General features: G+C 46.7%; 1 protein-coding gene across 1 annotated transcript; it reads left to right on the forward strand.

Moving 5' to 3' along the window:
- The first annotated feature begins 6,020 nt into the window (after nt 1-6,020).
- On the forward strand, nt 6,021-13,151 carry KCNJ8 (potassium inwardly rectifying channel subfamily J member 8). Its single transcript, XM_028747135.2, has 3 exons — nt 6,021-6,593; nt 9,413-9,882; nt 11,017-13,151. Exons 2-3 carry the CDS (start codon nt 9,518-9,520, stop codon nt 11,915-11,917), a joined length of 1,266 nt encoding a protein of 421 aa, XP_028602968.1. The 5' UTR covers nt 6,021-6,593; nt 9,413-9,517; the 3' UTR covers nt 11,918-13,151.
- The last annotated feature ends 5,018 nt before the right edge of the window (nt 13,152-18,169 follow it).

Here is an 18,169-nt window from a genome sequence, read left to right on the forward strand (position 1 = left end):
TTATAAAGCGAACACTGGCTAGCGTGATCCTCTGTGAGCTGGGATCGGGGAGCAGCTCTGACAGATAATAATAATAATTTATTATTTATACCCCACCCATCTGGCGGGGTTTCCCCAGCCACTCTGGGCAGCTCCCGACAGAATATTAAAAACATGATAAACATTAAAAACTTCCCTAAACAGGGCTGCCTTCAGATGTCTTCTAAAAGTCAGGGAGTTGTTTATTTCCTTGACATCTGATGGGAGGGAACCGCCAGAAGGCCCTCGGAGCTGGACCTCAGTATCTGGGCTGAATGATGGGGGTGGAGATGCTCCTTCAGGTATACTGGGATTTCATTGCCACTATTTTTAAAAAAATGAAAAATGCTCTGTGTCTTTTCCAGTGAAGTCTGTTTTCCTTCAGGCAAAGTCCCAACCTGAACAGGAAGTCTTTGCATGGACAGGCGGAGTCCCCCAGATCCCGGGCGCCCCCCCCCGTCATGTGGAATAACGACTCAAGACAACGTGCTATGGGATTAAATTGGCCACAACTTTATTATATTTCAGATGTGGGTAGGCCTTGGCTCAGGCATTGGGCATTATCCGTCCCCAGTCCCTAGCCGGGGACCTAGGGAACATCAGGGTTATCCAGTGTGTGTGGGGGGGATGGGCCGGCTCTGGAGAACATATGTTCAAGCAGAGATAGCCGCCCCCGTTACGCCGCTGCCGCAGGGGAGAGCAATGACGACCTCTCGGCGTACGGTCAAAGCCTCCCTGGTATCGCCACTGCAAAGAGGAAGACTAAAGGATTCTGCCCAAGGCTTGGTACTGCCAAAGTTGTGACGTTTTGCTACGGGAAAGGCCAAACCTGCCAATGCAGGGGAATTCCTTTCCGGCCCTTTAACAGCGACCTTGACGTAGCAGCGCCCACATACCTGTGAAGAAAAGGTAACCTGCAAAATAAGACTTAGCTGAGGGTGGGGGAAGCTCTGGAGCCAAGTGAGGATTCCCAGGTAAGATCCTCCCTCTATTGTGTGGGCGAGTGGTCCCTCCCCTACCTGGCCTGGTCTCCTTGGCAACACTTCCCCCAGGTGGGATTGGACAACTGACTGAGGTAGGCGGAGACCTCCAGGTATCCCACCTGAGGGAAGGCGAAGCCAAGCCTGTGTTGATGGAGCTGCTCCATATCCAGGGGCTGCGCACGTCCATGCAAAGGGCGCCCCCCCCCCGTTTTATGTGGGGAGCGGTCATTACAGCAGCTAGTCTGTGTGTAGACAAAATTATTCCAGTACCTATGAACCCCATACTACCTAGAGCAGGGATGGGGGGGGCATTGCCTCTGCATGCTGTTGGACTCCAAACCCCATCAGCCTGAGCCAGCATGGCCAAAGGTCAGGGATGTAGCTCAGCTGTGGAAGTCACTGTGTTGGCTATCCCTGCAAACATGTATATCTGGTGGCTCACTGTGCAGCACGTCCTGATGATTGTATGCAATTTCCCCCATATATTTTGGCAAATTTTGGCAAAGCATTATTTCCCCTAACCCAGCCTTTCTCAACCTGTGGGTCCCCAGATGTTGTTGGACTACAACTCCTATCACCCCTAGCTACCAGAGCTCAGGGGTGATGGGAGTTGTAGTCCAACAACATCTGGGGACCCACAGGTTGAGAACCACTGCGTGACCTTATTTGTTTTGTAAAATTTATACACCGCCTGATTGCAAAAGAAAACCTCAAAGGAGTTTGCAAAAAAGATAAAACCATATAACCAAGGAAACGTTTGCAATGCATTAAAACACAAGAGGTTAAAATAATAAAAAAGGATTAAAACTGACACCAGCATTTCTAAGCCTCTGGTTAGGCTTGCCTAGATGAGAATGTTTTAGCAGGTGCCGAAAAGAGTAAAGTGAAGGTGCCTGCTTGATCTCAATAGGCAGGGAGTTCCAAAGTTTTTACAAATATAATGTGGCATCTGTGGTATTATGTGGCATCTGTAGCAGTGCCAAATTCACCAATTGAAGCAGTTGAGTAAGGCATTTTTGTATGTCATTATTGTGTATAATTGCATTCATATGCACACATAACCATGGTATATGTGTTTTTGAACATAGTTAAAGGTAAAGGGACCCCTGACCATTAGGTCCAGTCGTGACCAACTCTGGGGTTGCGGTGCTCATCTCGCTTTATTGGCCGAGGGAGCCGGTGTACAGCTTCTGGGTCATGTGGCCAGCATGACTAAGCCACTTCTGGCGAACCAGAGCAGCGCACGGAAGCACCATTTACCTTCCCACTGGAGTGGTACCTATTTATCTACTTGCACTTTGACGTGCTTTCGAACTGCTAGGTGGGCAGGAGCAGGAACCGAGCAATGGGAGCTCACCCCGTCGTGGGGATTCGAACCGCTGACCTTCTGATCGGCAAGTCCTAGGCTCTGTGGTTTAACCCACAGCGCCACCCACGTCCCTCACGGTTGGCTAAAGAACGGCATTGGAGGAATGCAAATTCTGCAGGCTGCATTTCAGTTCAAATGTTATTTGGCGAAGCGTGAATTAAGTAGGTATGAATTAAAAGCCGTCCCGGTTTCTGGTGGTTCCCTCATTGCGAGAAGCAAAGCTACAGGGAACCAGGCAGAGGGCCTTCTCAGTAGTGGCGCCCGCCCTGTGGAATGCCCTTCCAGCAGATGTCAAAGCGATAAACAACTACCTGACATTCAGAAGACATCTTAAGGCAGCCCTGTTCAGGGAAGTTTTTAATGTATGATATTTTACTGTATTTTTGGTTTCTATGGAAGCCGCCCAGAGTGGCTGGGGAGGCCCAGCCAGATTATTATTATTATTATTATTATTATTATTATTATTATTATTAAATACTGAATGGAAATTACAACCCCTCCCCAAATGCCTAGGAGCTACAAAAAGGCTCTGAGTAAAAGCAATAATATTTCATGGAACCAGCTGCCTCCTAGAAATGAAGAATCATCCTTGTGTTTCTTTTGGGATGGGGAAAACAGTTTAATATCGGCACAGAACTTGCCCTGAAAGCAAGTCCTCCACAATCTGTCCAAGAGGCTGCCACAATTAATCCTGCAAGTTACTGAGTGCCTTGACCAAGATCTAGCCTTCTCTATGTTGTTCTCCAGAGTGGAGTCTGTTAAGATTATCGTTTCTCGTGAGATAAGAGGACTTTGACTCTTGCAAACAAAGAGCAAGCATGAGCCTCGTATCTCAGTCCAAGTCAATTGCACGCCAAAGGAGCGAAGTTTAGTTGCAAGCTATTGGCAGCCCCGTGTGGGACATTGCTGTCCAGATGAGTTGTAGAATCACAGAATTGTAGAGTTGGAAGAGACCACGAGGGTCATCAAATACAACGCCCTGCAATGCAGGAATCAAATTAGGATGAATGCTCAATAAACTGAGAACCTGGAAGCAACCTGGGTCTCCCCAATCTTACTTTTAAGTCTAAACCACAGCACACTGCCTATCTGATCACTGTCTCCATGGAGCATCTCATTGGCTTCGGGTTGACAGAGTCACATGCACTTTTCTAAACTTCGTTTTATACAGCAGCCTTATTGTTTATCCTTCTGATTTTGAACCCTAATAGTTGGCTGGGGTGGGCGGGGGGAGTGGAATCAGATTTCCAAGAATTCAAGTTTCCATTAAACAGAAGACGTTGAGTGCCAGAATTATACACTCTGCCGGCTCAAACCAGTGGGAAAACTTCACGGCCTCCTTCTGCTGTGCCCTGATTAGCTTTGTTTTGTTTTGAAATGGGTTTTGGCCTGCATGATTTCTTCAGTTTCCACGGCATATTTCTCAGGGTATGTGTGTGAGAGAGATTTACGTTAAGGAGACCTTTTTATGAGAAGACCAGAGGTTCAGAGGAAACGATTCGCCGGCGTTCAAACAGCAACAGGTTGCACTTTGAATGCAAATAATGCACACCATTTTGTGCCTTGACCTTTGGGCAACCACTGCAAGATTTAGAAGACAAGATTAGCTGGGCACAATCCAGGGAAACTCAGTTACAAGGAAGCCCTATTGAAGTCAAGGCAGTGACTAAGTTTTCCAGAGGAGGACACAGGCCCAACCGATGTCTTCCAAAACCTTCCATGGCTGCAGGGCTGTCCCACCCATGAGGCCTGCAGTAGCCTCAGGCAGCAGATCCAGTCTCCGCGGAGCATGGTGTTATGTATTCAGTGGTCTGTGTTTGCCTGAGCTTGAGCCTGGACTAAGGATTTTTGAGCTCCTGTGTCCTGATTCGATACATGATGTCCAATCACAGAACATTTCAGGACTTGGGCCTCTGCCATTGGCCCTTGGAGTCATGATTCACAGCTTAGAAGTTGAGACAGCCAATCACGTTGGGAGTGGGAGTGGCCCAGGCTTTCAGGAATGTATATAAGCAGTTGCTTTGCCCCTGTTTCCTAGTTATGTAGGTCATGAAATGTTCTTGCTGTTATCACTGTGTCTTGCCTCGTGGGAACCCACCAGTGATCTATGGAGGAAGAATCGGTGGGGCTACAGAGGAGGAGAAAATGGGAGCGGGAGAGTGTCTTCTCAATTTCCATGTCCAGTACTGGGATGGACCTCCAAGTGTTCCTATTTTCCAGGGACAGTCCTGGATTTACAGAAGCCGTCCCGGTTTCTGATTTGATCCCAGAATGTCCAGCTTTTCCTTAGGATGTCCCTATTTTCATCAGAGTGTAGAGCTCTGCAACCCCCCCCCCCTCCCACTGAGCCAAGGATATAAATAACTATGCAGCCTTTAGAAGACACCTGAAGGCAGCCCTGTATGGGGAAGTGTTTTTTGTTTTTTTTTAATGCTAAATGTTTTATTATTTATTTTATTTATTGAATTTATATACCACACTATACCCACAAGTCTCAGAGTGGTTCGCAGAATAAGATCAAAATATAAAACCACAAAATACATAATCAAAATAACAACAACAACTCAATAACTCCCCACCCCCCAAAACCCCCACATTTTAAAAGGGCATAGGATGTCAATCAAACTGACCAAAGGCCTGGTTTGAAAGGAACGTTTACACATGGCACCTATAGATCTATAATGAAGGCACCAGGTGAACATCCCTGGGGAGAGTGTTCCACAGACAGGGAGCCACTGCATAGGAGGCCCCGTTCTCATGTTGCCACCCCCCAGACCTCTCGAGGAGGAGGCACATGAAGGAGGACCTCAGAAGGTGATCTCAGGGTCCAGGTAGGTTCATATTAAGTTTTCTGTTGGAAGCTGTCCAGAGTGTCTGGGGCAACCCAGTCCGATGGGCAGGGTATACATAATAAAATTGTTATCATCATTATTATGGAATCGGACATCCCTATTCTGTGCAAATAGGACATTCCAGGATCAAATCAGAAACCAGGATGGCGTCTCCAGGATCTTCTGTGACATTGCAAGGGATCCCAGATCGCATGTTATGTAATGAGTTGAATAGGATCCAAAATGCAGCAGTCTGATTGTTCCTAGAGCAATAGGATCCAAAATGCAGCAGTCTGATTGGTCCTAGAACAATAGGATCCAAAATGCAGCAGTCTGATTGGTCCTAGAACAATAGAATTCAGAATGCAGCAGTCTGATTGGTCCTAGGACAATGCAGCAGTATGACTGGTCTGCAGGAGCCACCCAATCCAGCTCCAGATAGAAGTGAATCCACAACCTGATTGGCCTACAGGAGAATTCCAGAATTAGCCAATCACGTGCAGCCCATTGTGTAAATAATGTATATAAAACAGATACTTTGAGGGGATTTTCATTCCCTCCTCACCACTATGAGCTGAATAAAGAGCATGAAATCCACTCTTGACTCTGAGTATATTTCATCGCACCTCTTAAATCACATGGCACAACAGCTTAGGGAGAGCTGCCTGCCGGGCCTCCCAAGAGGGGTTCGACCCCTATAAGGTCAGAAAGGTCACATATTTCAGCCCCCTGTTTCTTATGGAAAACAGCCAACCACCAAATCAACTGGCCGGGATTGAGACTCCGAAGATGGAGTTTCTTTGTCACTGAGCCCTATTCAGGCCAGAGGTTAAAAGAGAATTTAATTCTCTCTCTCTCTCTTGCTCTCTGCGTCAGTGGTGCTTGGACTGGGGCCAGCATCCCTCCCCCCGCTCTCTCTGTCCCATCCCCAAACTCAGGGGAAACGCTGAAAACTTTGCAACGATCTGTATGTCGAGGGAGGAGGAAGATGAGAAGAGGGAGGGCTCTGGTCGCTGCTACTGTTGATGTCAAGATTCCTCTCTCCTACCTAGCGCCATACACAGCCTCAGCCAGCCTTTCCTGAATTTGGATCTCCTTCATCCCCTCCACTCTCTCTCTCCTCCGCCCCTCCCTCTTCCTCTCCGCCGAAGAACATCTCCCGGGCCAAGGCAGACCAAATAATGGCTCTGCCAACTCTCTGACCACCACGTCCAGTCTGCAGGCCAGGCAGCTGAAGAATCCCAGAGGGGAGCAGAGAGCGAGGAAGACCAGCAATACCTGCGTCTTAAATCCTGCCTTTTGCCTCTTGGGGATTCAGCTGCCATGGAAGCTCAAAGGATCTGGCCAGGCTGAGAGCCCAGGCTGCATCTGTTCTGTCGCTGCAGAATCTCCGTAAGTTTCCACTTCCTTTCTTGGGTCTGTCCGAGTTCCCTTAGTCAGTGTCCCCTTAATGCTAAGGAAGTCAGTTCAGGTGTCTGCAGCTGTTGTGGCTTCGCATTTTCATTTGGCATCCCCACACCCTGGGACTTAAAACAAGCTGTTATCCCCTCCTCTCAAAGTAACTTTTATGTAAGAGTTCTGGTGCCGGATTTTGAAAGCGATGCTCTGTGCTTTTGGAGAGTCACATCTCTGTCCTGGAAGGGATTTTCTCCCTTGTCTAAGGCAGGGTTGGCTGTAAAAAATATACAGCGGTACCTCGGGTTAAGAACTTAATTTGTTCCGGAGGTCCGTTCTTAAGCTGAAACTTTCTTAACCTGAGGTACCACTTTAGCTAATGGGGCCTCCCACTGCTGCCGCCGCACAATTTCTGTTCTCATCCTGAAGCAAAGTTCTTAACCCAAGGTACTATTTCTGGGTTAGCGGAGTCTGTAACCTGAAGCGTCTGTAACCTGAGGTACCACTGTACGAGTTACAAGAAGGGATTTCAGACATGCTCAGAAGAACTCTTATTAGCATGGCTCAGGGATCATACTGAGGGAAAAAGAGCCCTTGCTTGCTCCTGCTCAGATTAAAAAGTGCCAGCAGGATGACATAGTCTTTCGTTTTTATTTTCCGTTTTCCAGGCTTCATAGGATTATTCGTAGCAGACATTTCCATTGAATATTATGTCAGCACTTATAGGTATTTCACGTTTTACTAGTCAAGAAGCAGCAATCAACTATGTTTTACTCAGAGTACATCCAACGAAATGCATAAAGATGCCCAAGTTAGGTCCATTTATTTCAATAGGTCTACTCTGATTTAAAACTTAGTTCAGCGCTGCTCATTCTGTCTCCTTGGTTTGTTGTACAACTTTTCTCCTGACATGAAGCACATGTGCAAACGTGCTTGGGAGAACTAGCATTCTATTTGGAGGACTAGCATTTAAAATGCTAGAAGCAAGCTTTTGAGTCAAACAGGGCTCTTCAACCAGGCTAGATATTTATGGTTTGTTTGTTTGTTTTGCAGTCCACACGGTAATGGGATATCACTTTCCCGGGATACTGAATACTTGCCCTTAATAGTGTATCCCAGCCATTTCTGGATTAGCAACTTCTGTGTTTAAGGGTGTCATGCATATAGGAAGAGCCCTGTGTGACTCAAAAGCTTGCTTCCTGCATTGTAAATAAACACCAGATTCCCAAACAAAGATGCTTTCTCTTTCTTGTATCGTGAAACTGACACAACTGCTAAGGCTTGGCTTATCGCCTAGTGTTTCTCAGCCTTTGTTGGGAAGACACCCCCCCCCAATGCATTCATATACAGTATTCCATTTGCTAAAAACATTCAGGTATAATGGGGGAAAGAGTTTAAACAGTGCGTTTAACCTTTCATGTTGCCCAAGAAAGTACTAATTAAACCCAAACGGCCTTTGGAAGATGTTTATATGAGTTTAGTTGGAGAACGTGTGGAGTTTTGCTTTTCTAGAGCACAAATCCTTTGTGGGACTCATCCACAGAATCATAGAACTGTAGAGTTGGAAGGGACCCCAAGGGTCATCTAGTCCAACCCCCCACAATGCAGGAATCTCGGCTCAAGCATCCATGGCAGATGGCCATCCAACCTCTGCTTAAAAACCTCCAAGGAAGGAGAGTCCACTACCTGCCGTCTGTTCCACTGTTGAACAGCTCTTACCGGCAGAAAGTTCTTTCTAATGTTTAGCCAGAATCACCTTTCTTGTAATTTGAATACATCAGTTTGGGTCCTACCCTCCGGAGCAGAAGAAAAGCGGCTTGTTCCATTTTCCATGTGACAGCTCTTCAGATTGACAAACTATATATTTTTGCAGGGGTGGGTGGGAGGAAGACGATTTCATTATCAAGGAATGCAAGTCCAATGGAATCGCAGAGTTAAAGTAAATTATCAAATCATCAATTCTAGCATAAAGGGGGCCTACAAAATAATATAATTTGGCATCTGAACAATTGGCATTATTAATTGTATTATAATTTGGTATTGTGACAATGAGGCTTTTACTGGGTTGTTGCAATTGAAAACTAATAAAAAGTATTACACTAAAAAAAGGAAGTCCAATGGAATCATGAAAATGAGTGCTTTGAAGTTGCAATCCAGAATTATTATTATTTTATTGATTTCAGAAAATTATACAGACAGCAAAACGAAGACGTCTAAGTTAACATTGCCTTCTACCAATAAGAAATAATAATACAGTAACTATTACAATAATGAAAATACTAAAAGTCCATTTACTTCCCCTTTTGAACTTCTATTTTGGTTACAATATATTACTATTCTATAATAATCTATTATATCCTTTGCTGTCCCATATATTATTTTATTTCCCAAATTCAACCTAACCCTCCCCTCCTCCCCACTGCTTCCCTTTCACCTGTGTGAGATCTCCCCCAAATAATATTTTTTTCTAGTTGCTTAAATAAAATAACATGAAAACTGATAAATTATAATTACATGCTTAACAATTCCCTATTAAGAGTTCTGCTTTAACACCATATTTCTTCATGTATTCACTTATACATTCCCATTCTGTATAGAATTTTTGATTGGAGCAGCCCAGAATTCTTGGATTTGTTTGTACAAGAGTGCAAAAGATCTCCTAGCTTGTACAGAAACCGTCAATCCTCAGATGAGAATCCCCACCCTCCTGGCAAATCTCCCCCAAATTTCTTTCCTAGCTAGGCCTATAATCATTGGCAGGAATGGAGTGAATTAGTGGGATGGGGTGACTTATGCACACTGCTTTCTTTCTCCAGGATCTAATAGAGAAAACAGAATACACAAGAGGTCTCTACAGGGTTTTTCCATCCTCTCCACCTCTGCCCATTTTCAGTTGATTGGTGGACTATGGTGACAGGGAGATGTTGGCCAGGAAGAGTATCATCCCCGAAGAGTATGTCCTTGCACGGATCGCGGCCGAGAACCTGGGCAAGCCGCGCGTCAGGGACCGGCAACAGAAAGCCCGCTTCATCGCCAAGAACGGGGCTTGCAACTTGGCTCACAAGAACATCCGCGAGCAAGGGCGCTTCCTGCAGGACATCTTTACCACCCTGGTGGACCTGAAGTGGCGCCACACATTGGTCATCTTCACCATGTCCTTCCTGTGCAGCTGGCTCTTCTTCGCCATGATGTGGTGGCTGGTGGCCTTTGCTCACGGGGACATGGACAAGCCGTGCACAACCAGCGAGGACATCGATAGGTGGAAGCCCTGTGTCACTTGCGTCAGGTAATAGCGACAATGATTGATTCAATTTCTTGCAGCAAGCAACTCAAAGCAACTATACGAAAAGCAAAAGGAAAGCCGTACATTGATTAAAACCAAGGCGGAAATACACAAGAAAAATTAAATACAGTTGTACCTTGGAAGTTAAACGGAATCCATTCCAGAAGTCCATTCGACTTCCAAAATGTTCAAGAACCAAGGCGCAGCTTCTGATTGGCTGCAGGCAGCTGCTGCAGCCAATCAGAAGCTGCAATGGACGTTCGGGTTCCAAAGAATGTTTGCAAAACGGAACAATCACTTCCGGGTTTGCGGTGTTCAGGAGCCAAAACGTTCGTTTTTCCAAATGTTCGACTTCCGAGGTACGACTGTACATTTAAAATGTTGTGAACAGCCCTGAGATCTATGGATGAGGGGCAGTATACAAATTTTAACAACACCACACACACACACACACACACACACACACACCGATTTACAAGACCATAGATCATTATCATCCAAAGTCCTAGCTGAATGTTTTTGCCTGGCACCTAAACATATCCAGTGTTGGTGTCAGGTGAGTCTCCCTGGGGAGAGCATTCCACAATTGAGGAGCCACCACAGAAAAGCCCTGCTCTCTTCTTGCTACCCTCTGGACTTCCCATGGAGGGGGCACTTGAAGAAGAGCCCCAGTTGATGATTGCATCCATCCACTTTCTCCATGCCATGGATAATTTTACAAAAATATTCTATCATGTTGCCTCTTACTCACCTTTTCTCTATAAACTCCCTTCCCCACTGGTCTCCCAGAACCAGAAGAGGAGATATTGGTGACAGGCAGGCACAGTCTCTGATTGCTTGGGGAAAGCCTTGTAGAGGAGGGGACTTAGCTAGCTATGGGGAGGCAGGGACCTTCAGTCCAGCAACTGCTTCATGGGGGCAAGACCTGCCAGAGATGAGTCACTGTGTTCATTAGGTCTGACACTCCTGTGCAGATCCTGATTTTGCTAATAAAGAGTTAACTCCATCTTGCATGGTGTGATTTACTGCTGGCTCGTTCCTGACGGTACATAAGTTTCAGTAATGGATAACACGAGTCGCCCATCATACAGTATTTGATAATGGTGCGCATTGTTTCTCCTCTCTCCTTTCCCTTAGGTCTTTCACCTCCGCTTTCCTCTTCTCTATTGAGGTCCAGGTGACCATTGGCTTTGGAGGGAGGATGATGACTGAAGAATGTCCCATAGCGATCACCGTACTGATGCTCCAGAACATTGTGGGCTTGATCATCAACGCCGTCATGTTGGGTTGCATCTTCATGAAGACGGCGCAGGCACACCGGCGAGCCGAGACCTTGATATTCAGCCGGAACGCGGTCATCGCCGTACGCAATGGCAAACTCTGCTTCATGTTTCGGGTTGGGGACCTGAGGAAAAGCATGATCATCAGTGCCTCGGTGCGGATCCAGGTGGTCAAGAAGACCACCACCCCTGAAGGAGAAGTCATCCCGATCCACCAGCTAGACGTCCCAGTAGACAATCCCATTGAGAGCAACAATATTTTCCTAGTGGCCCCTTTGATTATTTGCCACATCATTGACAAGCGGAGTCCTCTTTACGACATCTCCGCCAATGACTTGGCCAACCAAGACCTAGAGATCATTGTCATACTTGAAGGTGTGGTGGAAACCACTGGAATCACCACCCAAGCAAGAACGTCCTACATATCCGAAGAGATCCTCTGGGGCCACCGCTTCGTGCCTATCGTAGCGGAAGAAGAAGGGGCCTATGCTGTTGACTACTCCAAGTTCGGCAACACGAGCAAAGTCGCAGCGCCGCGTTGCAGTGCCAAGGAGCTGGATGAGAAGCCTTCCATCCTCATCCAGACCCTCCAGAAGAGCGAGCTGTCACACCAGAACTCCCTGAGGAAACGCAATTCCATGCGGAGGAATAACTCCATAAGGAGGAACAACTCCATGAGGAGGAATAATTCGTCCTTTGTGGTGCCCAAGGTCCAGTTCATGACACCGGAAGGAAACCAGAACTTGCTGGAGACATGACAGGTCTCAAGCAATCCCACACCCTATTCTGTAAAAAAAAGACCTCTTAAGACATTTGTGTTAACTCGGTGTAAAAAATTAATGGAGCTGGGAGCTATTTATTATGTGCGAGCACCAGGTCGAACCAAACGAAGCAGGGGTAGGGGACGTGTTGCCCTCCAGATGATGTTGGACTACAGTTCCCATCATTCCTAACTTTTGGCCATGCTAGCAGGGTCTGGTGGGAGCCCAGAGCCCCACAACACCTGGAGGGCCACAGGTCCCTCACCCCTGAAATAGAGAGAAACATTGTAATTGTAGTGTAGTTGTCACTGACATGGTCTACCAGAGCCAGGCCCACCTTCCAGCATGTGTACCATTTTAGACCGGAGAACTTTCCTCTAGACTAGCCTTCCTCAGCCCAGTGTCCTTCAGGTGTTGCAGGACTTCAACTCCCATCAGCCTCAGTCAGCATGGCCAATGGGCAGGGGTGTTGGGAGTTGTAGTCCAACAACATCTGGAGGGCACCTGGTTGGACAAGATGGTTCCATACAAAAATACAATGAATCCCTTCAGGTTTTTTTTAAGCTCTTCAGAGACTAAACTAGGCCAGTGTCAGGAGGGAGCCAGCAATAAATCACACAGAGTAAGTGAAGTTAACTCTTTATTAGAAGAAACAGGATCTGTTCAGGAGTGCCCCTATGAGGCAGTTGCAGAGACTAAAGGTCCCTGCCTTCCACAGCTGCCTAAGTCTCTTCCTCTCCAGGGCTTTTCCCAAGCAATCTGAGACTGCGCCAGCATGTCTGCCTTTGCTCCTCCCACTTCATGCCTTCCTGGTCCTGGAAGACCATCGGAGAGGGGAGCTTGCTCCAGGAGAAGTTCAAAGTTCTGGCATTGCTGTAAACAACCCTAAATGACCTAGAGTACTTCTTGAACCAAGGATTTGGACCCAACCTTAGAATTATGCTTAAATCAATCGGACTTGAGTAGAATGAACTTAAATATTACCATGCCCCTGCAGCGATCAGAAGTGGGTGGAAAGAGAGGTGAGGTAAAATTTACTTCACTATGTAGTAAGATTCTGTGTAGGGTACGTTTACCAGCAAATACCATGGTTATTGTCATTCAAATCTTTTTTTAAAAAAAGAAAATAATGCACATCAGAAAACTCTATTAAGAACCTCAGCATATGTAGATCTACTAGTTGTCCACTTCATAAAGACAACCTTTTTAAATAAAGTTTCCCCCCACTTTCTTTGTTGTGATGTGTAATTATGTTTAAGTTTTATGTCCTGAAACTCTGCCTATGCCCAGCCATGTCAGTTGGCTAGCTAGATGCTCACTTTGGATCAGTGAGATCTGGAACTGTGACTGAGCCAACTGATGACAAGAAAAGACCACCTTGAATCATAACAATATCAGGACCGCAGCATCATTTCTCTAGGCCTGGTTCAAACACTGATTTTTCCAAATTCCATTATATATATTGTTATGGGGGTGGTGGCTAACTTGAATGATATTTGAGGGAGGGGGGTCCCCTTCCATGCAGGTGATTCTGTATCCAGTCAGTTTTAGAATCGAGTACAAGAAGCTGTTGAGCCATTTCTCCTTATCAGGAAATCGCCTTAGCTCGCCAGTTAAGTGCTCTCATCAGCATCTTAAAGATGCTGTGTTGCCATAGCGGCAGCTAAGTGATGGTGATCTACAGGAATAGGCACTTTCCCCACCTGCCTTCACCTGGCTAGATGCAACATTAACCTAGGATGGGGAACAATAGGTCACGGAGGGTTTTTGTGTGTGAGAGAGAGTGTGTGTTTTGGCTGATGCTGGAAGCTGGATACACAGAGGATTGTCTCGCTCTGTGCTGGAACCAAAGCTATGTCTTTGAGATCCTCTGGAAACCTAACAGGGAGGGGAAGGTCTGTTGAAATGTCAGTGCTGTGAATCCTTCCATGCTAGGCTCAGGTTGTATGTGTGTGTAAATAAAACCATATATCCTAAAGGCACCACAGTCTCCGTTGACCTTCATTCCAAGGAAACCGAACCCCAGGTAAGATCTGGAACCACTGAAGTCTCTCACTACTCAGAGATTTGGGACGCATGGATAGATCTAGCTATCATAGGAACATAGGAAGATGCCTTCTACTTATTCCATTAGTCTAGCTCAGTATTGTCTACACAGTCCTCCCTGAGGATTGAACTGGAGACCTTCTGCTTTAAAAGCAGATGCTCTACCGCTGACCTATGGCTAAAAAATATAAACTCTCCGTGTTGCTTACAGGCCATTAGACACTATAAGCAAGGCAAACTTACAAAAACCAAGCAAACAGAAGACACCTCACAAAAGGAAAATGGGCTGGGAGGGAGGAGGAAGTACGCAAGATATAAGTTATTGGTTCCAAGCTCCTCTGATGACCAGCTGGGGAGGAAAACGTCGAGAAGTGGAGGAGCATAAAGTACCGTATTTTTCTCTCTATAAGACGCACCAGACCTCAAGATGCACCTAGTTTTTGGAGGAGGAAAACAAGAAAAAATATATTCTGAATCTCAGAAGCCAGAACAGCAAGAGGGATCTCTGCGCAGTGAAAGCAGCAACTCCTCTTGCTGTTCTGGCTTCTGGGATAGCTGCGCAGCCTGCATTCGCACCATAACACACACACACATATCCCCTTACTTTTTAGGAGGGGAAAAGTGAGTCTTATATAGAGCAAAAATACGGTAGTTGTTTCTCGGCTCTGCCAATGGATAGGCCCTGCATCCCTGTTCATTTCTCCATTGGTTGGGGAGGTTGGATGGGGGGTTTGTGAGCTGAGACTCCTGAATTGCTGGGGGTTGGACTAGATGACCCAAAGGGTCCCTTCCAACTCTATGATTTCTCAGCAGAGCTGGTGGTGGCTCTGCATCAGCATTTTGTTCTTGCTTTGTTTTTCCAAAACAGGCCAAGGAAAGCCTTGCCAGTTTTGAAAGAAACAGAATAACTGATGGATCTCCCTTAGCTTATTTATGCTTTGGCTGCCTGGCTTATATTTATAGCCAGTTGCTGAAGGAGCTTGCTACGCCCTCTAACTGTGAAGACAGGTGACTCCGTGCTGAAGGAAATGGCAGAGTCCAAGCAGAGGGTCTCTTAGGAAAAAGAGAGAAGGATCCACAAGCTCATGGGAACCCTAAGGTATATGGATGCACAAATCTGAAACCTTTTAAAAATTAAATCTAAGGGGGGCAAAAAGAACCTCAACACAGCCCCATGAGGACTGAGCATACTCAGTAACCACAGAATGTGTGTCAGTTAGGGAGGTGGGAAATTAAAAGGAAATGAGGAGGGATGGAACGGAGTATCTTGAAGACGGGCCTGGCTGGCTGGAACCCTGAACAGGAGTGCTTTTATTAGAAGGATAAAGGTAAAGGTACCCCTGACCATTAGGTCTAGTCGTGACCGACTCTATGGTTGCTGTGCTCATCTCGCTTTATTGGCCGAGGGAGCCGGCGTACAGCTTCCGGGTCATGTGGCCAGCATGACTAAGCCGCTTCTGGCGAACCAGAGCAGCGCACGGAAACACTGTTTACCTTCCCGCCGGAGCGGGACCTATTTATGTACTTGCACTTTGACGTGCTTTCAAACTGCTAGGTTGGCAGGAGCAAAGACTGAGCAACAGGAGCTCGCCCTGTCACAGGGATTCGAACCACCAACCTTCTGACCGGCAAGTCCTGGGCTCTGTGGTTTAACCCATAGCGCCACCTGCATCCCTATTAGAAGGATATGCAGTGGCAATACAGTGGTGCCCCGCAAGACGAATGCCTCACAAGACTAAAAACTCGCTAGACGAAAGGGTTTTCCATTTTTTGAGTCGTTCCGCAAGACGAATTTCCCTATGGGCTTGCTTTGCAAGACGAAACGTCTTGCGAGTTCTTGCGAATTTGTTTCCTTTTTCTTAAAGCAGCTAAGCCGCTAAGCCGTTAATAGCCGCTAAGCCGCTAATAGCCGTGCTTCGCAAGACGAAAAAACTGCAAGACGAAGAGACTCGCGGAACGGATTAATTTCGTCTTGCGAGGCACCACTGTATTTGTTGCTGCCCCTGCTTTCCTACAGGTGTTACTTATACACGAGTGACAAAGGCTCTTTAGATGTGGTTCTCTGTCAGTTCCACAGTGCACACTAGATTCCTGAGGCTGAATTCATTTACTCACATTCTGGGGACTGTAAATCATACCAGCAGCACGGACTCCCAGTGTCCCTGGGATCTTGGTGTCCCAGAGTACAACGCTATTTATCTTTCCTTCTCACTGCCAGTTGGATGGCAAACACTGTTGGAGCCATAGAGATATAAAAACAATGCAGTAACAAACCTCGTTGCCTGGAGATGGAATTTCCTTTCAATTGGGATAAAGCAGAGGGAAGAAATCACAGGAACAGGGTCTCAATGTGGCTCTCCAGACTTCCGTATCTGGCCCTCCATATCTGGATTGGATAAAGGTAAAGGTACCCCTGACCATTAGGTCCAGTCGTGACCAACTCTGGGGTTGTGGCGCTCATCTCGCTTTATTGGCCGAGGGAGCCGGCGTACAGCTTCCGGGTCATGTGGCCAGCATGACTAAGCCGCTTCTGGTGAACCAGAGCAGCGCACGGAAATGCCGTTTACCTTCCCGCCGGAAGGTATTTATCTACTTGCACTTTGACTTGCTTCCAAACTGCTAGGTTGGCAGGAGCGGGGACCGAGCAACGGGAGCTCACCCCGTAATGGGGATTCGAACCGCCAACCTTCTGATCGGCAAGTCCTAGGCTCTGTGGTTTAACCCACAGCACCACCCGTGTCCCAACTTTTGAGTCTGGATTGTCACTTTTTGAAATATTGTAACCCTAGGCTGTCCTCTTCTGATGTGGATTGCAACCAGCAAACCACACGAGAAATGTTCGACAGTGGAACAGTCTCCCTTGGGAAGTTGTGGACTCTCCTTCGTTGGAGGTTTTAAAGCAGAGGTTGGATGGTCACATGCCATGGAAGCTTTAGCTGAGATCCCTGCATTGCAGAGGGTTGGACTAGATTCTATGATTTCAACTTGCATGATCTACTTACTCAAGGCTGCCCCGAGACATTTTGCTACCTGAGGCAATTGGCAACACAGTGGCCCCCCTTGTACAAAAGCTTACCAAATTGGCAGATGAATCTTACTTCAACACTGGTGCATGAGGGCAGCTTAGGAGGCCCAGGAAAGGTCATGGGCCACCCAACAGCATTCGCTGCCTGAAGCGGCCGCCTCATTCTACCTAATAATGGGGTCAGCCCTGTAACTATTGCATAACACATGGAAACAGAGGAATAAGCTTGCATAAACTAAAATCTACTATGTTGGCTTCAGTATTTCTGCTTTTTCTTCATCATAGCAATTGACTCTGAGCTTATCACCCTTCCCCATTCTGGGGGTCCTGAAATCTATGGTGATGATGTCCTTTGCTTTCATCTAGGGCAGCCTTTCTCAACCTGTGTTGTTGGACTACAACTCCCATCACCCCTAGCTAGCAAGGCCAGAGCTCAGGGATGATGGGAGTTGTAGTCCAACAACATCTGGGGACCCACAGGTTGAGAATCGCTGATCTAGGGCAATGTTAATCTTTGCCCAGCCAGGAGGCTTGTCTACATCAAAAGGAAGAGATGAGTAGCATAGTTAGGAGTATCATAGGACAAAAGACAGCATTGCTTAAAATGGAACATAATGTGAATGGGGCAGTTGCATTAAAACAGGCCCATAAAACTCGTGACACTCTGCATGCCTGGTCCCTTGGCCAAATACAATAAATCTCAAGTAGTTTCGGACATCTTTGCTTGCTCTTTCTTTATGCTAGTCCTAAAAACAACTTCAAAGCGGCTAAATTTTGTCCCACTCCAGATGCTGTGTTTATTGTGTATTTATGATGATTTGCGCTCATGATGGTATCTGGGCAGTGATACTCAATCCCCTTTCAATACTGCTTGCACCTGCAAAAGTTTTGGGATGGAAATACTGATTAATTTCCAATGCATGCACACGAAAGCTCATACCAATAACAAACTTAAGGTAAAGGTAAAGGTACCCCTGCCCGTACGGGCCAGTCTTGACAGACTCTGGGGTTGTGCGCTCATCTCACTCTATAGGCCGGGAGCCGGCGCTGTCCGCAGACACTTCCGGGTCACGTGGCCAGCGTGACAAAGCTGCATCTGGCGAGCCAGCGCAGCACACGGAACGCCGTTTACCTTCCCGCTGGTAAGCGGTCCCTATTTATCTACTTGCACCCGAAGG

This window comes from Podarcis muralis, chromosome 10, assembly GCF_964188315.1.
Source record: "Podarcis muralis chromosome 10, rPodMur119.hap1.1, whole genome shotgun sequence".
Classification (NCBI taxonomy): Eukaryota; Metazoa; Chordata; class Lepidosauria; order Squamata; family Lacertidae; genus Podarcis; species Podarcis muralis.

Bases quoted from the DNA above. Each gene is read 5' to 3' on its own strand.
- KCNJ8 (XM_028747135.2), top strand. From the start codon at position 9,518: ATGTTGGCCAGGAAGAGTATCATCCCCGAAGAGTATGTCCTTGCACGG. The intron at 9,883-11,016 runs GTAATAGCGACA...CCTTTCCCTTAG, and splicing joins CCCTGTGTCACTTGCGTCAG to GTCTTTCACCTCCGCTTTCC.